Source organism: Pogona vitticeps, chromosome 3, assembly GCF_051106095.1.
Source record: "Pogona vitticeps strain Pit_001003342236 chromosome 3, PviZW2.1, whole genome shotgun sequence".
Taxonomy (NCBI): Eukaryota; Metazoa; Chordata; class Lepidosauria; order Squamata; family Agamidae; genus Pogona; species Pogona vitticeps.
In genome coordinates, this window is record NC_135785.1 from 118,166,022 (window position 1) to 118,188,699 (window position 22,678).

The following is a 22,678-nucleotide window of genomic DNA, read 5'->3' on the forward strand; positions in this document are numbered from 1 at the left end:
CTAGCAAACTCACTTACTGGCCAGTGGGGTGTCACACCATTACTGATGAGAGATCTTTGCTCGACTGAAGGAGGCATCAAGATTTTCTCTGACATCCATTCTGCAGTGTTTGATTATTGTCATGGGCTGCCTTACAAATATTATTTGTGGCTGCCTTACAAATATTATTCATCTGTACTCCCTTTAAAAAAGGTGTTGTCCTTGCCAGCTGATATGATATTATGATCCCTACAAAATACAACTTTTGTGAGGAACCATGGTGGACCTGCTGATCAGCCATGATAGCAGACAAATTGCCACTTAGGTTTTTTTTTTACTTGGCACATAGAAAGCAAGGGCTCTATGGATATCTAGTGTAAGCAAAGACCTTTCTATATCTGCAGAAGGGGCTGGAAAGAAAAGAAAGAAAGCTGGTAGCAGGTTAATTAATATGAAAACCAGTTATGACTTTGGGAGGAAAAAAAGATATTATGTCGTAAGGGCTACCAACTGTAGAAAGAGAGGGCTAGCGTAACACACTGAGTTCATTTCCCCATGTGACAGGTGTGAATCTCTTTAATATTTTGTTTTTGAGAAACTGGAATGCCAGTGTGTCTGGTTTCTGATTCATGTCAATGGCTGAGTCATAGATGTTCAGTGAGGAGTATGACAAACATTTTTTTCCAAGTGCAGAAGGAAACGTTAGTACTGCGTGTAGTCTCAGAGGATAATAATCTTCTCCCACAGAGTTGGCAAACATAACAAACTTACCCCATTTGAATCTATAGATTTTCTTTGTGGGAGCCTTCCTGGCTTGGATCAGTATTCTTTGGGTAGCTGGTCAGCTCTAGTTCTAATTGCTTTGTCTAATTTTTTTTCTTGGACTGATGTGTCCTTTGGGCTGGTTCTGTAGATCAAGGTCAACGGCTAGATTGTGGTTTGGCAGATGACTGCTGAGACTCTGGATCATCACGTCCTAAGATCCCGCTGGTGTTTGAGGTGCGGAGCTTGAACAGTCAGGTAAATGGTGTTTGTTTATCTCTTCTAAAGTGGCTCCTAAAGTCTCAATGTTGAGCAGATTTTGGGGCCAGATGCTGTATGCTAAGAGTCCCTGTCAATTTCTAGATCTGTTTTCCCCGACTTCAAGTGTCAGCACTGAGGTGCCTGTGATGTCAAAATTTCCCAACCCAGTTTTTCTCTCTGCTTGTTTGACACTGACGTTAGGACAATCTTTTGTAGTAAGCTTCCTCAGTTTTAATTGGCAGAGACATAGTGGTTTTATGGCGGATGGCTGACTGGAATCAGAATCCGACGAGGAGGTCCTTTTGAGCGATGCTGTTTCCGAATTGATTGCTGAGAAGGCTTTTTGCCTCTTGTGCTACATGTTCTAGCATCAAAAACCCTGACACTGGAAAACCTGGCATCAAGCCACAGTGTGGAGCCACATGGCCCCTTCTCTGTGCCCTTTGAAAGTCAGCATAGGGTGACGTGCAAGTATCCTTGTGACATCAGTGTCAGGTAGTTTCATGCTGGTGAATGTGTGAGGGATGGGGAAGCACTGGGAGAACTATGTGGAGCTTCGTCTCCCTCTGAGAGGGAATCCAGAGAGACTAAGTCTTCTTGTTCTTTTTGCTGAGAGGCTAAGGGCTATGTGTTCGGAAGGTAGACCACTACTAATGCAAAATGTTTCACTTACTTGACTGGAGCCTTAATATTTTTAGCTGTGCCTTTTTCAAGAGAGGTCACTTATGTCTTCTCGATGTTGACGGGGTCGGTTTCACCATTGGTGTCAAAATCGTGTATTTTGGAGGTGACTGTGAAAATCCTGATGTTTGCAGAACTGACTCCTCTTCAGTGTTCAGAGCTGAATCAAGCTGGCTAGACTCCATAAGAGTACAAGGGTCTTGCAAACCAACACTGATAGTTCTGTGGTCTTTCAAAATAGGGTCAATAATGCGTAGGGATCTTTCCCAGATATGTTTTTTTCTGCAACTTTTGAAAATTTCTTACAAAATTGGCAGGACCGCGTCTGATTTCCTACTCCAAGAGAGTAGAGGCACTTAAGACTGTGTTCTTGCAAGTCTTGCCTTTCTTGAACGGAACTATAGATGAAAATCCAATTCTTTTCTTCTTCTTTGGGTAAAGGAGAAATATGATAGGGCAATAATGGGCAGGCTAGAGAAGGTAAGGAAGAACCATTTACAAATGTTACCTATAATCAGGCTCTGGAATGACCACTGAGGTGCTGCTTCAGAGGTGGTCAAAAGGAACTGGAGTTAACCATTAGGTGGAGAATTACGTGATAAGGTGGGGCTAACAGCTTTTTTCTAGGCTTGGGAAGATTCTGAGGGCATCTATGCAGGCACAGAACAACCCATTAATGTGAATCACAGAGGTCACGAAGAAGAATCATTAACTTTTTTCAGCCTTTCTTGATTTCTTTCCTATCCTGTGAAATGAAGTGGGTTCTTTGCAAGAATGCCAACCAGCTCTGCAATGGATTTGTCATTAGAGCTATTGATGACTAACAAATAAGGGAGACGTGACTGAGTCCTTGAGCCCTTCTCACTCCTCTGTCCTTGCCCCTTCCTCATCCTAAGAAATTTCTCTCTGCAGCTGCACTCATGTTGTATCTGTAAGTCTCTAAAGCATGGGAGGTCTTATCCAATTCTTAACCACACAGTACTCTAAATTCAAACCAATAAGCAGAAACCACAAAATCCATTCACATGAAGCACCTCGGCACCTGGAGTAATCAGTTAATACAAATGTCTTTGACTTGGCTTCAATCACAGACATACACTATCCGTGCCTTACATTCACAGTATTATGTAATGAGCTATGTGCAAACTATGTGTGTGTGGGGAAATTATCCCAAATAAACTATGGACCACATTATCCTTGCCTTAACAAAATCTAGAATTGAGACATAATACAGGTTGGCTGTAGCAGGAGATATTTAAAAGTCTCCTGACCAAGAAACATATTCCTTAGCATCTGGTCTTGGGACATGTGAGTGATCCTCCAAGGAAACAAGAAAATGTCAACTTTTATCTCAGAGATGTCATGGAGAATAAAGTGAGCAACAATGACATTATTTTTGCCTTTTTTGTACAATAGGAAAGGTTTAAACAACTCTGGAATCAATGCTCCAAAGTGTCTTGGAAAACACAGAAGTGGGGTAGTTTAGTTCTGGTTGTGGCAGCTGCTCACAAGACACATGCCAATGGTGGATGAGGCTTGTGCTTCCTCTCTTTCCCAAACATACACAACTATGCACAGACACACTCTCTTCTACTGTTTGCCTGTTTCTCTAATAAATACCTCATGGCATCTGCCAATATCACTGGAGGGTATGTCTTGCCAACTCTCTACTCTAGAACCTCCATGTGACACCTTATTAATAGGTTAGCACTGCAAGATTTTGGCAATTTAGGAAAACAAAGGAATCAAATATTACCTGCAAAGGCTGTTGGGGATTGGCAAATGTGTACTAAATCTAACTTCCCCAGTCATCTCCTCCCATGCAAATATACATTTTGGATCCTTCTTCTTGATTTTCTCATGCCTATAAAATAATAATAATAATTAGAATTAACCAGTCATAATCCAAGTTTAACCAACATATTATGGACAAAAAACATACTACATCTAAGACACCTATACAATTACAGTGCAATAAAACAACTGTCTTGAAAGCCTCATACTGCCTGAATAGGTTCATACATGGAAGGAGGGCTTGCAACGAAAATTGTTCTTTCTTCTTTTTGTCTTCCTGCCCAGTGAGTCTAATACATGTGCTACACATCTATTTTTAGTAATTGTTCTTTGGGGGCGGGGAAGCCTGTTCAGTAACCTTGAATATATATATATGTTTAGAAAACAGAGTTATTTATCTAACTAGAACTTCTATGGACAAGAAAGATCTAATGGCCCATTTGGTTGCAGAAAGAAATTTCTTACCAGGTAAAAGGCTGTTGATTATGTAAAAATGGTCTAAATCCTGTAATGCACTCGAAGACCACCGTTCCAAAGCTCCAAAAGTCTACAGAAGTTGTATAGGGTTTATTATCAAAGAGTTCTGGTGCCTTAAACAAAAAAGTAGCAAAGCGCAGTAAGTATCAAGAAACTACAGAGAACAGTTTATTGTATTATGGAGGAATTGAACATGTGGGGGAGGGGGGAAACTTTGGAGGTTCCTTACTGCAACTCTTATCTTCAAGATCTTACCAGATACTGTAAGGTCCCAACAAAAGATGTACATAAGCTTCCTTGATCCAAGTCCTTGGCATATCCCAGATCTATTATTTTGTGAACTATCTGGAAATAAAATCAAAAGCAAGATATTCATTTAGGGTATGTTACATTTCTACCGCTTTCAACAGTTTTCTTCACTTGTGTTTAAAAGGCTCACATTTTAGGTCTTCAAAATTAAATTTATTTATATAATTTCTAGACCACTTCTGACTTCCTGCTACCAAGCTGGTATGAACAGCTTGTTCCCCCAAATATTCCTTAGTAGCCTTTAGAGACCAGTGCTTTCTTTGTTCCGTGTCGTCTCTGTTTTAATTCTCTTCTCTCCCACTTTGACAAATCCAGTCATGGCTCTAAGTATATACCAAACTGTCTTCTGACTCCCAGTGTTGCCATTCACTTTTTTTTCTTTTCTACATCTAAGCATCTCCTCAAGATATCTGCCAGAATCTTAATTGCTTAATTGTTTTCCAGCTTCAACACTGGTATCAGCCTCTCTGTTACCATGCAATCTAAGATTTATCCCTGATTTCTCCTTTCACTCACTTTTTATTTATCTGAAAGTTTATGATTTATTATTATCTCCCCCTTTAGTCTATAGAATGCACGATTTCAATTTCCTAATAAATTTGTAAGAAAATAACTGTAATCAGTTTTTAAAACTTGACTAGTATAATGACAGTTCCCCATTTCTGTACTGATTTTTGATTTTGCATTCAGTAGTCTACAATCAGGATCAATAATTTATGAGTTGCTTTTACTAGTCACTTAAACTGTGATTGTTCTATACAACTCTTACTATTTATCCCAGAATCTCATAAACATATAATTGCTACTAGAGCATGAACCAGGTACTTGTTTATATTTATTCTGACTTATTTGTCTAATTCTTTGTCTGCACTGACTAGTTCACACATTTCCCTTTCCTTCCACCTTCACAAGAGCAACGCTGGAAACATCCATACACCACCTCCTAAACAATACGAACAGCCCATCACAGAATAAAGACCGAATGTTTGGATAATCCAACCTTCACTCACCTTCCCACCTTCATCCTGAAGAACAATATTTTCAGGTTTTAAGTCTCTATGTATGATTCTGTTTTCATGTAAATACTGGATACCAGACCCTGTTAATTCATGTTGAGAAATATGTATTTAAAAGAAAGGAGGAACAGTCTCCATTTTAATATCTTCAGAGTATCAAAAGAAAACACAAAAGTCAACCTCAGAATTCAGAACTGTGTTCATGCTTATCAAAGCTTACTGCCCTCACAATTTTGAGTTCGCAAGATGACAATGTGATTTCAAAATGGAAAATTAAGCAGTACTGCTATCCATGTTCTCAGCATTCTTAGAGGTGACTCAAGAGTCTAGATGAAACAGACATGTTCTCCCTTATATCTCAATTCAACATGCCAATAACTTAAGCTTTAAAATCCTCTCTCCCTCTTTCACGCCCTTTCCTTCTCACCCACCTTGTTGCTAAAATCTTCCTTTACAGAGGTCTGAAGATCTCAACTGTGTGCACTTGCTTCTGTGCCTTTTTGCCTGACCTAACAAAATATCGCTACAAAATGGATTTAAGACTTTTTCTTAGGGTCAACATGGTTAACACCTTATGTAAATATATGGTATGTAAGATTTAAAATTTTAAGGTGTTTATAGAGTGAGACATTTAAACCATCCATAGCAGGAGATAACACTGTAACTGAAGGTCTGTGTTACAGAAGTCTGGAGGGGGGGGTCAGTTTCATCATATTCCTGTCCACATTCAGCATTGTTTTGCTTCTCTGGCTTACAGAGAACTATGCTGTGATTTGTACATCTGAAACCTGTTGCACTTCGACTTAAGCTTGAGCAGACATGTCAAGAATTGAGCCATACTTTTAAGGAGGGCACATTTAGACTGGTAAAAGTCACTTCTATCCATTCTGCTTGGATCCTATCTGCCAGGCCTCCTTAGCCTTTCCCAGTGCTAGAATTTGGATCCTGACATCTTTCCTGAAAATTTGGCCTCTGGGCCAAATATATCCCAATCCCCAGTTTAGAACTTGTTCTGTTGCCAACTTTACCATGTTAACTACCAGTGGTCCATTTCAAGTGAAATTCAAAATTAAATTGGTATAAACATGTCACCCAGTGCCTAAAAAAACAAATTCTTCCCTACCCCACCCTTTTATCTTGTTAGCTGTTACTCTGTTTTCTCCATCCCTTTTAATGGCTTCACCCTGCCCTGAATTTATGGAAATTTAATCCAATATGTGACATTTCTTCATTCCAGCCCATGGCAAATATGTTCTCAAGCAGCTGGATCCAAAATATAGTTAAGTTCTAATAGGACAATCAGAAGCAACTGAATATGTCATAAGGTAATCCTTATAAAATTTAAATTATTTAAGCACTGAGTGCATAGTTTTTAAAATACAAATTTGATGACAAAATGAATAATATGAATATCTTGGGGGTGGGTGGGGAACTGTCATGAAAGTATGAAAGAGAGCAGCTAACATACCAATGTCACTAAGAAGGGAAAGTATTTGGCTCTCCTTAAGACCGCAGCAATTTTCAGGTAAGTTCAACAGCTAAAAAAAAAATTTCATTTTGAAAATTAGTATTAATAATAGCCAGTATCAACAGACATACTTCAAAGGGACAAATATTTTGTGAGGAAGCAACTGTTTATAAACAGAATAATCACATGGAGGTTGCTAAATATAAAAAATGATAATCTTCACTAATCCAAGAGACATACCACAAAGCCATGTTTTTTGCAAATCAAAAACAATCACAGCTATTACTAGCCTTCCTTCCAACCAGGTGTTCTGACGCCAGGCAGGAATGGACTTTGGTTTCCTGGGCAACAGTTATCAGCAGATGTTCTTCTGCACTACCCCTTCCTCCTCTAACCGCCCCTCTTCTCTCTTTAGCCATTCATTTTACACAAATATGGTCCAACATAACACCCTACTATCAAAAGAAAAAGAGAAACATTTTAATGTCATGAGCTGCCTTTTGTTTTGTTTTGTAAAAACTTTGTTATTTTAGATAGAAGAAAACATTCCATTTAAAGCCAGTCAATTCATGAATAAGTTCTCTCTCTCCTTCTCTCTCCCCATCAGCTTTCCTTTACTTCAGTGCAGCCTGTCAAGACTCCTAGACTGGACAACCAAACAGAGATAACCTACAAGAGAGACATTGTCACACTCACCTGCCAGGGCACATGTGTCAAAGTTAGAAATGGTGTATGAATAAAGTTTTAAATGATTAAAGGGGTATAACAATTGTAACCATAGAAATGTCATCATAAAATTGAGGTTTAAATTGCAACAGACTATCAGCTATATGTTACTTCCAACAAAGAGATACTTTTGCTACAGTAGCAAAATTCACGTAAAAGGCTATGGGCTCCGCAAGGTTAATAAAACACACTATAAGTCAATCAAATATGCTTCATTGAAGCCTGTTTACATTTTCCTTATGAGACAGAGGTTTATAGCAAAGGCTAATCTACCATTGCAGAGACTATTGGATTTTTTTTATTGGTCTTGCTACCTATGCGGATTGCAATTTAGACAGGAATGTATCAACAAACATTGTGGAATACAGTATAAACATCATATTCTTATAAAAGGGCTACTATAACATATGCATAGATGCCAGGGGCAAGAGAAATCAAGCAACATGTAGCAACAGTAGCATAAAGGCAGAAGCTGACAACACATATGGTCATGGAAATCACGGATTTTTCTCCACAGGTCTGAACTGACAGATGGCTAACTAAGCAGATAGAGAACCCATTGTTTTTCACATATGTTTCTGAATATGCTAAGTAAAGTATTTCTATTTTTATAAATTTTTGCTTTCTAAAAGAATATGCCTTTCCTGGTTATAAGCACCAATATTTTTAGATTAAAATAAAATTTAAGTCTTTGTCTATGACTAGAGATGGGGTTATTTGTATAGAAATATGAATATCCCCTCCACAGGTGCAGATAACAAGGGTCTGGGGCCAGACCAACCACTCACAATTCCGCCACTGCAGCGAGCTCCTCGGTGCCTTCCTATCGCTCAGCTGCTCACGATGGATTAGCCACTCCTGGCAGAAGGCAGGATGACGAGCCTCTCTGCCAGGTCGCAGAGTGGCTAATTCATCGCAAGCAACGGAGAGATAGGAAGGCATTGCGGAGCCTGCAGCAGCGGCAGACTGGTGAGTGGATCATCTGTCACCATGGGGCTGGACCCACGTTATCTGCACCTGTGGGGGGATATTCATATTTGTATACGAATACCCCCATCTCTATGACTTTTGTAGCTAAAAGCTTATAACTGAAACAGATCTTTCTGACTTGCTGTATTTTTCCGTGTATACGACTATACTTTAAAATGTTTAAAATCTTTAGACTAAAAATTGAGTGTCGTCTTATACACTGAAGCAAGCTTAGGAGAGAACAAAAACAATTGGAGGGGAAAGCAGGGATCAAAGTGATCCTGCAAGGCTTTGATCCCTGCTTTCCCCTCCACTTGCTAAGCCTTAGCAAAAGGAAAGCAGGGATCAAAACGCTGCAGGATCACTTTGATCCCTACTCTGCCCTCTAAGTCCCATCAAAGCAATCCCTTGGATGTATAAAGGGGAAAGGGATCAAAACGATTGTGCAGTCGCAGGATGGCTTTGATCCCTTCGCCCTCCTTTTGCTAAGTGCCACTTAGATATTTTAATTTTGGATTAGAAAAGTGGGGGCATCTTATACATAGAGGCGTCTTATACACGGAAAAATACAGTAAGTACCTTCCTACAACTTAAGTTCAATCTTCATACTTTTCAAGCATTTCTGCCTACCGCTGATTTATAGTTATAAGACCAGTTTTTGAAGATTCTTGTGGCACAGTGTTTAAACTGCAATACTGCAGCCAAAACTCTGCTCAGCATCTAGGTCCAGTCCCAGGTAGCTGGCTCAAGATTCACTCAGCCTTCCATCCTTCGAAGGTCAGTAAACTGAGTATCCAGCTCACTGGAGAGGGGGGCAATGTGCAGCCTGCATAATTAAAATTCTAAAGTGCCCAGAGAGTGCTTTAAGTGCTGTGGGGAAGTATACAAGCAGCATGCTTTTAGCTTTTTTTTTTTTAACCAACATGCCTATGACTTCTCAGAAGTTACATCTCATTATATGCATATGGAACAAAGATACAATTTAGATAAGTAAAGTTTGTAGAATTAGACAAGCCAATGTTGCCTGGAATCATTTCAATAATGACACAACTTATATCCTGATACCCCAATAAACTTCGATATAATTGAAACAGTTATCTGATCTCTGAAGAACTTGGTGCTTAGGTTATTTAAGCAGCCCAGGTGATTACTGCATTTTAAATTGATTGATTGATTGACTGACTGACTGACTGACTGACTGACTGTGATTTATATACTGCTCATCTGGCAGCCAGAGCCACTCTGGGCAGTTTACAATAGTACCAAACCATAAAATAACAAAATAATTCAACATCAGAGTTAAAGTGCAAATTAAAATATCATAAATAAAGTGAAGGACAAAGTGAAAAAAGACAATACATACAATTAATATAATTAATAGCATAAAATATGGTGGCATACAAATTAGTGCATTATTGGAGATACTGTTGCATCACTAGTTGTTTACTCCTGGAAAGCCTGTCTGAACAGCCAGGTCTTTAATAACTTTTTATAGGTGCCTAGTGAGGGAGCCAGGCGAACGTCAGACAGAAGGGTACTCCACAATTGTGAGGCAACTGCCAAGAAGGCCTTGATTTCTGGTGGTTGTTTTCCGGGCCTCTCTCGGGGTCGAAACTCTCAGGCGCCCTGCCTGTGACGATCTTACTGGATGGGCAGACCTAACTGGAAGGAGGCACTTGGCCAGATATCGAGGTCCCAAACCGTTTGTGATTGGTAGACTAGAGGGCAGCCTGTGCCTGTGCCAAGTATCTCCAGCCTTGCACTGCCAAACTGTTGGTGCCCTTCCCTTTCCCTAACCAGCAAACTACAACCCATGCCTCCATCTCTCTACCTGTATTGCAACAATTACAAATACTGTAGTGTGTCAGTTTAGTACTCTGTTATTGGTAGATTAAATCTCACACTGAACTGACCAGACACAGTTGTCTTCTTGTGCCAATGTGGTCCCATCGTCTCCCCTCTCTCTTTTCTGCCACAGCACAGACAAGTGTGCTTAAAGTTTCTTTGTGAGAGTTTCAAATCTGCTTTTATCATCATCACCTTGTGAAGTTGGAGAAGAAGACAATAACATTTCATGGTTGGTTTTTTTCCTTTTTACTTTACTCAAGAGTACATTTGGACCACACTGGCTCTACTATGTCTGGCTGCAGAGATCCATCCTTCTTCCAATAACACAGCCGGCGAGGGGGACTCATGACTTCCTTTTTCTCCTACTCTCCTTTAGTTGCTCTGACCTGTTTTATGCCAATTCCAGAGAATCAGACCAACATGTTATCTTGGTGATTATGAGTTATGACATGCAGAAAACTGGAGTGTTAATGTGTGTTTTGTTGTGTACAGTAATATGGAACATGGTGGTAGTGGATTTTACTCATGGAAGAAATAATCACCTTAACATGTTCTCATAATGACTCATTTTCTGCTACCAACACTTTAGTCTACTCTATCATACTGAAAGGGTCCTGCATAGAAGAGGTAGCACTGTTAAGAACACAACTGTCAAAATGATAAGCACCGTGATGAGGTTAAGGATAAATGCGATTGCCCAAGGGTAGGAATCCCAAAGCAGGATGAGTGTACCACAGAGAGAGTCTCTGGGTCTTTGAAAGCAGGAAGATGGCTGATGCATACTCTTCTTGCTGTAAAGAAAGATCTGGCTGCCAAGATGATTGTCACTTGCAGCACTAGGTGATATACTCTTGGAAAAGGTCTAGAACTATCCTGTCCCAGTGCAAAGTGCTTGCTGTACTAGCTCAAGCCAAGCAATAGCCATCAGAACTTATGAATGGCTTGCTCTGAAAGATCATGCCACTGGGAGCTACGGGAAATCCACTTAGCAATTCCTCCATATGTATGGAACACTACCCCCACACCTACTACGGACCAAATAACTTTTTTTAACAGTTCTGTGACCCAGGTCATTCTGTCTCACATGCTTGACAAGTTTCCTAACTACAGTGGTGCCCCGCATGACGACGATAATCCGTTCCATTAAAATCGCTGTACAGCAAAATCGCCGTCATGCAAAAAAAAAAAAAAAAAAAAAAAAAAAAAAAAAACAAGAACAGAAAGAGGTGCTTCAGGTTTTCCAAAGAAGTGTGATATGTTTGTTTAGCAAGGGAAAAATAATTCCCCCTTTCATAGAAAGTTTATGGCCATTGTTGGGGTTGGGGCAAAAAGGAAGGGAGGACTGCATAACCAATTGAGAACCGAAGGTTATTTTCTATTGATGTCCTGGCATTGTAAGAGGTTTACTTCTGGGGAATAAGCATCCAGAATGGGAAGCTGGAAGAGAAAAACTCCCTTCTAAGCTGTCATAATGCAAAAGAAACAAAGAGTTCTGAAAGACTGGCTTCTTATGCTTTGTTCTGGGAGGGGATGTAGCAATGTTTTTCTCAAACCACAACCACTGAAAGCCAGAGCTTGAGAAATCGCTATGCTCTGTTTTGAAATAGTCCAATTACAGGAATGTTACTGACTGGCTAATACTACAACAGTGCTGCAGTCCCATGAAGCAGTTTGGGATATTGGGAACAAGTTATAAGCCATATCAAGAAGCAAATAAACCAGAAAGAGGAAATTTGAGGCTTAAGCAGCAAACCATAGTAAACATAAAATACATCTTACTGTGGTACTCAAGCATGCTCACTGATAACTCACAACTGCCTGATATAAATACAAAATAAATTTCATTGGCTTTTCTCAATATTGTAAACAGGTAAACAATCAACCAGCATTTCAGTATTACTTCTATTTGCATTCAGCCTGCAGTGTTAATTATGAGCTTTCTTTTTCAAACAAGAATTCTTTGCTAATTTAAAAGGGTGTTTCTTCATCTGGATTGCAGTAGAAGAGACAGGCATTACCTTCCTCAGATCTCCTCTGGAACAATATTCCATTGCCAACAGCGGAACATCATTAACAAGAAAATTCATCTCCTCAGGCACTTCATAAGCTTTTACAATATTAGGATGGTTCAGCCTAAAGAAATAGAGGGAAGAAGAAGGACACAATCAGAAAATGCTTAAAACTAAATATAATCCTGCCCATCTGGATAACTGGAATTTCTGTGGTATGAAGACTTCTTTTGAAATGGGAATAAACCAAATGAAACCAAGACTGACTAGTATATAACAACTCAAAGTGTTAAAGTTGATTTTCTGTGAAGGACCAAATACAGGAGACAAAACCAAAGAAGAAAAGGCTGCCACAGAGAGTAACGAGGTGGACTACGTTTGGCTTGCAGACCACATATGTAACCCTCAATGTGCCTCCTAGCATGTCAAGTCATAAACCTGCCTTTAAAATAAATACAACCATCCCGCCCACAAAAAAAAACATCATTACAACATGTGACACACTTGCACAGGGTGCTAACAGAGTTGAGAAGGGCCAGGTTGACAGCAAACCCCAAGAAGTGTAAAATAGCGCTACCTAAAGTAGAATACCTGGGGTTCAAAGTAGGCAATGGAGAAATACAGCCTCAAGAAGAAAAGGTCACCAAGATAACTCAGTGGTACCGTCCATACACCAAGAGGGAGGTACAACAATTCCTAGGGCTAGTCAGGTAACTATAGCGAATTCGTGCCCCGGTTATCCACCCTGGCAGCCCCTTTGTCAGACCTCACCAGAAAGAGAGCATCACGGTGGGTACAATGGGGGGAACCACAAGAGAAGGCGTTCCAAACTCTGAAATCAATTTTGTGTGGGCTCCCCACCAGGTTTGCCCCAGATTTCCATTTACCCTTTGTCCTGTTCACTGATGCTTCCGACCTGGGTCTGGGGGGGTGTTGGCTCAGATGTGGAACGGAGTAGAGTATCCAGTCTTATACCTGAGTCGCAAGTTCACGCCCAAAGAGAGAAAATATGCAGTTATTGAAAAGGAAGCCCTAGCCATTCGGTGGGCGACTCATGTTCTTAGATATTATTTGCTAGGTGCCCCCTTTACTTTGGTGATTGACCATGCTCCCCTCCAGTGGTCAGTCCAGATGAAGGATACCAATCCTCGTCTCACACATTGGTACCTTGCGCTCCAACCCTTTGCTTTCACTGTATGGTACAGGAAAGGGAAGGAGCATGGTAACGTGGATTATTTCTCTCAGCAGGGTCCCTGGGCGAAGAGCGAGGTGGAGTGGACAGCCTCTTGGATGGTGGGAGCAAGGTGCCTCTCACGGGAGTGCCGTCCCTCCGGCCTACTGTTGAAAAAGAGAGCCAAACCCTGCCAATTTCCCCACGCAGGAAGACAAGACCACCTGGACCAGACCCGGGGAGGATAGAGGAGGATTTGAAAGGATTAACGGTCAAGACTGGTTTGGCAGGAAAGGAGCAAAAAGTGTGGGTAGTAGTGGAGACAGGATTAGCGGATATAAAAGGCAATGAATGAGAACTTCCCTCAGGCTGGGAGTGGATGTGGGTAGAAGATTCGTGGACTGGAAAGGTGGAGAAGCTAAGAGCCCCTAAAGAAGAAGCTGATGGCAGAAGGAGACGAGAGAGTAACCCCAAACCGTCATACTGGGGTGAAAGTGAGACTAAGGAGTGGAGGAGGAAGTTGAAGGAGGAAAAGGAGATGGTTGAAAGGAGGGAGAGATTAGAATGGAGGATTTGGGAGATGCACCAGACAGGAGGACCCTGGCAGACGATCAATCCCACCCAAGAGCTTGCCTGGGTGGACAATCGAGACAAAGATGCAATCCCCTTATTGGAGGGGGACAATGGACCGTTATTAAACACAGGTGTATCTCTGGACTGGCCGGGACCCTGGAACGTTCAAGAGGGAAAACCGTTCAAAGTTGATGAGGGGAAACCCTTGTCAGACTCATTGTCTGACAGGGAGAAGGGTTGGAATACGTTTGCTGACACTGGGTCTTTGTTAAATAATGCAATAAATGTTACTCAAATGTTATTTCAAAACCGTGCAAGTCTGGTGATTTATTCGGAGCAAGTTAGAAGCCAGGAAGCGAACCCTCACAAGCACCTTCATGACTGACTTAGAAGCTTTTTCTCTGATGATATTATCTAGACTCATACGAAAGAGTCACTAATGACATTCCAAGATCAGCCTAGACCAATTCATGCAACAGGTTTGCTTTTTATACACCACTGTGGAACTACACAATGGACAGTCACATGAGTCCTTTCCAGCTCTGCAGTTCTTAGATGATGATGATGACTAATGTATGGCAGAAGCCAAAAGACAGCTACATACACTTATTGTTTCCAGCTTCCATCCAGAACACACTAAAAAGTCCACTGCTGACAGACCTATGACACAACCAGATTTGTATGGACTTCTCAGACACAGTTTCTCAATTTGAGGATTTAAATATGGCATTTCTGTGGCTTCAATGCACACCAGGTGAGGTTAAAACAACAACAGATGAACAGGAGGACTAGTCTGCTAGTCAGTAACAATCTTTTTAGGACAAATCTAGAACAGATAGCAACAAAATTCTATTTGTTGTACCCTATAGTTCCCAATTATAATGACTCAAATCTATCAACAGCTATCTATATCCTACCACTGACAATGACACTTCTCTGTCTGGGAAGTCTACAGATGCATATGGATAGTTGCACAACAACAACAAAAATTACTACCAGCAACAATGGAGCTCACAGCAGAGATGCTGACAAAGGAGCCAGACCCTGTTGTCAATCCAGATGCAACCTGAAACACTGTTATAAGATGTAATAATATAATCCACAATATCATAAGTTCACAACCTACTCAGTTTCCAATGTGACATACATATGCCAATGCCCCACAGCATTTCACACAGGAGAAATGTATGAGTCCCTACATGAAAAAATAAATGGATACAAACGAGACCTAGAAATAATAGTATTAAAGATCAGTGGCAGGACACTTCAGTCTCGTTGGACAGTCTCTCAGATCTCAACATATACAGCAACAGGTTCAATACTACTCCTATTGTCTGGAATAGAGACAATGCCTTTTTATATCACTATATATTTTCATCAGCTATTGAATGCAAATTTGTCCAGATTACCATGTTTTATGATAATCATTTTGACAATTCTCTCAATCTACAATTTTAACATAGCTGTTTCTTCTATGCCTTCTAATTTCATTCTTGAATAACTGCAGAAAAATGCAGAAGATGAGGTTTTCAACACTAAACACAAGTGGTAAGATCCACTCTTCTTTCTCTTAAGAGATGAGGGAAATTCTGCTTATGCCTAATAAACATAATGAGTCTTCCTCCCCCTACACATTGATCAAGTGAACTGAGCTAGTAGAAATCATGTAACTGTAGACAGGACTGCCCTGCAAATCTGCAGTTTGTAGATTATTATATTGTCAAAGCCTACATTTCATTTCAGCTCTTCCACCACTGCTAGTGATGATCATATAAAGAGATTTATATGATCTGAAGAGAACCCACAATATAAAGAGAAGAGCTGCTAGTGAGATTGTGGTGAATTTTTATTCAGAAAGAAGTTAAGGTTCAAGAAGAGTATATGAGCAAAATAAAGATTTCACATTTTGAATGAGGAACAGGGTTAGTCTGAACCTCCTTACTTTAAAGTTAACGTAAGCTTCAGCCTTTATTTTACTCTTTAAACCAAAGGTGTTCCCCCCCCCCCTTTGGAGAATTTTTCTTCTTTTAAAACAGAACACAAGAGATTTCAATGGTGGGGAAAGAAAGCTTATCTTCTCTAAACAAATTAAAATAATATTTTTGAAGTATTTTAAAAACAAACAGAGCAAAATGCCAACAGCAATAAAACATTAGACTCCCCATCTACTGTCAAACAGATGGATCTCCAAGGAATCCCCAAAAAACAGGCAGTTAGCATTTAAGCTTTTGTCTCAGAGCAGGGGCAATCCAGAGTGTTCCCCTCTGGACTTGTGTGGGGGCCCCCTAGCATCTCCACCCCCAAATTTTCAAAAGGGCAGCAAACTTTGAAAACATTTGATCAAAAAGCCCCCTTCTGTTCTCTGGAAATATAGGGGGCATTTCTGTCATATTTTACCCTTCAAGAAATCCTGGAGCCCCCCCATTCCAAAACAGGAAACAAGATTTTCTTCTGACCACTGTATGACATGAGGAGACTTTTTCTGTAAAATGGTATTTCTAAAAGAAAAATACTGGAGAGACAACCATCCAAGATAGAAGTTGCCAATCAAACCAAATAAACAAATCTGCATACAAGGTGTTACTCAAAAAATCTGTTCCTCTCCTGAATAGCAGATAATTTTGTTATCTGTGGTAGCTGTGAAATATGCTGTTCAAATCCCCCTCCACAAATAATACCTTCCTGTATCAGATGTTGCACCAAAAGCTAGTCTTATTGAAGGAGGGATTTAAAAACCCACAGCATTTACCCCATAAGTACCACTATCCACTGTTTACTTAGGTAAAAGGCACAAGCAGAGACATCAAGATCATATAACATGTCAGAATCTGAAGTAGAATTGCAGCATCAGTGAATAAACACTGCAATAAAACTGTAACAAAAAGAAAGAGAGTAGATTCCTCTATTAGTTTATGAGAGAAAAAAGTATACGAAGAGGATGATTTCTATGGTCATAATTACAATACAAGCAGTGGCTCCCAGAATTTACACTTTTATCAGTTGAGAATTTACTGTATCATATATGCACAACTCTAACTGACAGTGTGTTTTTCAGGCTCCTCCCCATAAAAGAAATTTATATAGCCAGATGCCGTATATGCGTGTATATATTAACAAAATTATTTCTGCTGTCCAGCAACCCTACCCGAGATGTTGCCCTACTCAGTGGTGCCTTGTTCTGATGGTGCTCTGGGACCCAAGGTTCCACAGGTCGCAGGGCATATAACCTCATCAGTCACACAGACTCTGGATCATTTGGCTGGTCCCTCTTCTAGGAAGCACAGGAGGGATTGAAGCTCCTGATGGCTTGCTCTTCGGCCTGGTGCGCCAACCCACTGAGCTATGCCATCCATTTCTCTCTCTCTCTCTCTCACACACACACACACACACACCACTTCCACAGAGAAAAATATGTTCTTTTAAAAATATTATCATATCATGAGGAGAAAAACTTACTTCTTCATTATCTGGATTTCATGGCACCATCGATCTTTGTTTTTCACACTTAGTTCCAGGCGACATGACTTGATTGCTATTTTAGTACCTAAATCCTACGAGACAAAGCACTGCATTAGCACAGGTGGTCACAGTGGTAACCACAATATCTTCCACTAGCAGATATTGTCTAAAAGGTACTTTTGTAGGGTAACTCAAAGCCACACCTAGAGGGAAGTCAGCTCTCCTCTCAAACAGGCAGTGGAGCCATGGTGGCAAAACACTCTGGGAAGCCCTTTTCTACTCCTTGGCCACTTTTTCTCCCCTCCTTGGCTACAACCACTTTTTCTTTTTTATTCAGTCTTGCCTCACCTCACCCCATACTTGTGCTTGCAATCTCTTCCTCTTGGATGCATGGAAGATGAGGCTACAGGCCAAACTTCTCCCAATGCCTGAGACAGAAGGAAAAGAGTGGCTAATAATACGGCCTCACACTTCACCTCTTTCTCCTCCAACCCCTGTCCCTCCCCTGGTGGCAGTGAGGCGTACAGAACTGTGTTCCTTTTTCTTCTCTTCCCTGCCAGTTCCCTCCAGAGTCAAGCAGCAGAGCATGGAAAGAGGGGGCAAACTGCACCCCCTCCTCTGCTTCCTGCAGCCACTGCTCCCCAACCTTTCTTTTCCCATCATTTCTCTCCATTTCTCTTCCCCCTGCCATACTACCAAATATCCTCCCCTTCCACCTCCTGCTCAGCCCCCCTCCCTTCCCTACGTGGTGCATCTGACCACTCTCTACCTACCCTCTGAAAGGTATAGGGGAGTGGAGAAGGGCCCCCCCAACTCCACTTTTCCTGCTGGCTCCTTCCTCACCCGCCCTTTGCCTGACCTCAGCCCTTCTCCTGCTCCCCCCGGGCAGTGAGGGCACCACAGCACCCTTCCCCCCCCCCCATTTGCCTTCTGTCTAAGGTGGCTTCACAGGTAGCACAGCTTTCCAGAGCAAGCAGGCAACAAGGGAGGTCCAGGGAAGGTCAAGCAATAACTTTTTTTTTTTAAGTACAGGGGCGCCCTTCAGACGACCAGAGTTATTTCTAGGCAAGCCTTCCTGGATTGCAGTCTTCAAGACCCCCAAGGAGGACAAGGCTGAGGATGCCAAAGGTTTGCAAACTGTGGTGGCGGCGGCGGTTTCTTTTTCCCCTTTTTGCTTTTTTGTTACACACATACTGACGTGCACAGCCTTAAAAAGGCTCGTGCCTTTCTGGGAAAGGAGTGGGCCGTCACAAGGCAGCAAGAAAGAGCAAAGAGGCGGGGGGCCGGGGGGGGGGGAGAGAAGAGAGACGCCATTTGGCCGTGAGCTTAAAAAAAGGGGGGGCTGTCAGGAGGAAAAAGCTCCTCTTTTCCCGGCACAGGCAGCAAAAAGCGCGGGGCACCAGGCGCAGGGTTCAGCCCCCCAGCAAAAAACAAAACAAAACCCAGTATTTCCTCCTGGTTTGGCCAACTGGCAGCAACAGCAAAGGTCCGTCAGTGCGATCGAGTCTTGCTTCGGCCACGCCGTTTGAAATGGGGATTGATAGTGCTCCCCTTCCACCCGCCTTGGTCTCCCCTCCTCCGAGGGCTTCCCCGGGCGGCACAGCATCAGTTCTTCTTCCCCCCCCCCCGCACACACGCACACACACACACAGAGCCCAGGGACGGGCACTTCCCGCCGGCGCCCCCGCCGGCCACCCACCCGATGCTGGTAGAGGGAGACGTTGCCGAAGCCCCCGGTGCCCAGCCGCTCCCGCATCTCCCACGGCTCGCAAGGGGCGGACCCTGGCGGACCCCCGCCGCGCAACCTCTCCATCGCCGCCCTTCCCGCGGCCTGCCCCGCTCCGTCCCCCGGCCGCGCTCGCTCGCTCGCTCGGCCCCCCTCCCACGGGAACACGAGGCGGCTCTCGCGAGACCCAAGCCGCCGGAACAGCCGCGGCTCTCCTTCCGCCAGCAGTGGGCGAACCCTCGAGGAAGGAAGGGAGGAAGCCAGGGAGGAAAAGCGCGGGGAGGGAGTGGGTGGGATCCGGAGGCGTAATCTCTCTTCGTTGGTTGCGTCAAATTATGAGGAGCTTTGCTGCGATTTACACAAAACGACTTATTTAATATCGCTTAATCATCTCCAACCTTTTCGGGCGCCCCGGATTTTGATTTGCAGCCTGCAAAACAGGGACTCATTTTAATCCGTTGCAACGGGAGCGGCGAACCTTCTTTTTGGGGGGGGGGGAGAGGAGGGGCACTTTGACCCCGCGGAACCTTCGGAGGAGGAGGAGGAAGGGGGGGAAAACATACGAAGGGGCGGCAGGACTGGTGGGGGGAGGAGGGTTGGTAGGTGGGCATGCGTGCATGCACCCACCCCAGGGCATTGCACCCCCTCCAGAGTCCCCGTCTTTGTTTTCCCTACCACAATAAACATCCTCACCCAGTTTGTATTTCTTCCACTTCTCTGTGTGGTTATAAGGTGCCAGTGACTCTCCCCCCCCCCGATCTCTTCCTGTATGTTGGACGTGACATGCTTTAAAAGAGTCAAAGGTTTGCCGTTAGAAGAGACCCCGAACCATTCCAGATAGAAAGATCTTCCTCCCACTATCAATCCTCTGATCCCAGAGAGATAAAAGTGGGATTTACTGTACTCACTATCAAAATACGTCATCCACTTAAAACGTCATAGGTGACCTTTTTTTTTCCTGGCAGATAAGTTTTAGATTGAACGGTAAGATAGCAAAATGAAGTGTTTTTTTTTTTTCGTAGTAGCTATTTTTTGCCTCATCCCTTATTTCTTCATCCCTAATCCTAACAAATCTTATTTTTTTGGAACTGACTTCTGGGGGGGGAAAAGCCACATTTGGAACCTAGTTTGGTACAGTTAATCTTTTCGGGGTGAGGGCTGTAATGACAGTGGTTAAAAGCGGGCAGAAAGTGAACAGAAATGAGTGAAAGTTCTCTCTGAAGCCGCAGTAACAAAAAACATACATTGTTGTCTTACATGGAAGACAATGCTTTTCAAAATTAGGGACCTAACGCCATGGAAAATAAAAGGTACAGTTCCAGAATTAAAATTTGTAGAGCAACAAATTAGTGAAAAGCTATGGACTAGATTTTGGAAGTATACCAAACTTTCCATAAGATACAGTTTGGGGAATATTTCAATGTACAGTAATTATAGTGAACTAGTGAATTGACTTGAGCAATCATCTCTGTTAACAATAGATAACAGAGGGGCATAGACAGTGTGCAAACTGCCATGTGGAGAAAATGTAAGATCACAGGTCTTTTTGGTAGAAAGAGAAAAACCCAGGGGTTCTGTGAAACTGGTTGTATTCTAGACAGCTTGCCAGTACCTGAGGATAACATTGACACATCTTTTCCTCTCATGCTGCTTTTGCAGTTCTTGCATATAAAACAGAGATGGATAAAATACAGTTTGCTGCAGTACCCCACAGCTATTTTTGTGACTGTCTCAAACAGGCACTCTATTCCCCCCTCCATTTTAAAATTCTCTTAAAAAATCAAAAGGAATTCTCAAAAGGTCACTGTATGCCATAAGGGAAGTATGGGCCATGATTTTTCCATGCTTTGGGGGGCCCTCAATTTTTTTTAATTGACACAAGGAGGCATTTTCAATTAGAAAGCATGTCCTTTAAAAGTTAGCCAAATTTTTCAGCTGGTAAAATCGATTGTACTGATCCTTTTTTTTTTTAAGTTACCAAATTAAACATGCAAACTAGATGCTTTGATCATGCTCCTTCCCCTTACATCTTTGATAAGGTAAACTATCAATTTTGGTGCCTGTCTTGCAGAGTGGGGGATATATCTTGTTAGGAAACTGGTTTGTGTGGCCGAAAATAGTTGAGGAGAAGAAGCTGAGATTTTTCAAAGGACCAATTCACCTTTTTAAAATTTATTTTTATGGTGTGTATTTTGGAAGTGTATAGGAGTTGCTGGCTTTGTGTAAAACAGTGACTGAACTGTTCTTTCTAAAAGGCTTCATTTACATATATTACTTAGGTCTTACAGGGATTGTATTCCTAAAACATGTAATATCAAAGTGAGAAAATCATTGCGGTTCTTTATGAGTGTTTTCTTTTTTGGGGGGGTGAGGGAGTGGAAATAGATATATTCTACAGAGAGCAATATTGATAAAGAATGTTGTAACTTCTGTGCAAAGTCAGTTGAAGCGGTAATTACAGCAGTGAGAATTATTTCCTGAATCTATTTACTGTTCTACAAACATCCAACCGACCATTGTGCAGCAATAGTGAACCTTGGAGTTTTGTACAGTACTTATGTTCATATACTGAATAAATTGAAATAAAGTTTCAACATTTTTTCTCTCTCTCTCTTTTCTTTCCTTTGTATCATAGTTTTTTCCATCAAGACAATTTGTTGAACTTTGTTCAGACAAAAGCCAGAATCCTTTTGGTAAACTGCATAGCACACAAGCAATATACACAGTCTTGCTGACACACTTGGACAATTCCATTTGGGAGCACTCCCTTTCATAATACATGTTCAGCCAAAATTAAATTTTGAGACTCTAAGATTTTCCATCTTTAAGCTCTATGTCAGTGACTAAGTCAGTAGTAACGTCTTTAGAGCAATTCCAAGGGTCTATACAAGTACAGTATACTGAACACAGTTATGCATCTTGGATTTTTGCATTGGTTTTATTGTTTTTAAATTTTGTAATGCTGCCCAGAGTAGACTATCTGTCTAGATGGGTGGGGTATAAATCTAATAAAATAAAATAAATAAAATAAGTTATTCTGGTTCTTTATGTTTATCTGCCGTAAGGCTTGGAAAGACAAATCCTTTACCCCTCTGCGAAGTTGGAAGCAGATTTGGATTGTCCATCCCAGGGGACGAGGGAACCTGATGAATTCCTGAAGGCTTTCAGGATTTTCTTGCTTACGTGAATGAGGAGATCTGTAACTCTTAATCCCATATGCGTTAGATCTTATTTGTGTACTGAAAAATAGCCAGTGTGCTTTGCCTATACCTTGTAATATAGCTAAGCCCCAAATATTATGTGTAAAGTCATTCTCTGCAAAGCATGAAGACACCTAGGCATTCTTTGTTGTAAACAGTGCATCTTCTTTGTTGTAGTAAACAATGCCTCATAAAACAGTTAATGGGAGCATACTGTCCTGTGAATAAACATACCAAGGAGCCCTGACTG

At 41.7% G+C, this 22,678-nt stretch overlaps 1 protein-coding gene across 2 annotated transcripts in view; it reads right to left on the minus strand.

Moving 5' to 3' along the window:
• Positions 1-19,402, minus strand: part of CHUK (component of inhibitor of nuclear factor kappa B kinase complex) — a 46,767-nt gene extending 27,365 nt beyond the window's left edge. Inside the window, exons 1-8 of one of the 2 annotated variants that reach the window (XR_012085411.2) lie at positions 19,202-19,402; positions 17,500-17,594; positions 12,309-12,423; positions 6,748-6,817; positions 5,274-5,362; positions 4,210-4,299; positions 3,943-4,067; positions 3,440-3,547 (exon numbers count right to left, since the gene is read on the minus strand). Coding sequence is in view for 1 of the 2 variants with exons in the window: in XM_072994871.2 (XP_072850972.2) it covers positions 3,440-3,547; positions 3,943-4,067; positions 4,210-4,299; positions 5,274-5,362; positions 6,748-6,817; positions 12,309-12,423; positions 17,500-17,594; positions 19,202-19,315 (806 nt within the window). In the remaining variant the exon portion in view is untranslated. The remainder of the gene's footprint in view (positions 1-3,439; positions 3,548-3,942; positions 4,068-4,209; positions 4,300-5,273; positions 5,363-6,747; positions 6,818-12,308; positions 12,424-17,499; positions 17,595-19,201) is intronic. The other variant, XM_072994871.2, reaches the window with a different exon arrangement.
• Positions 19,403-22,678: the final 3,276 nt, after the last annotated feature.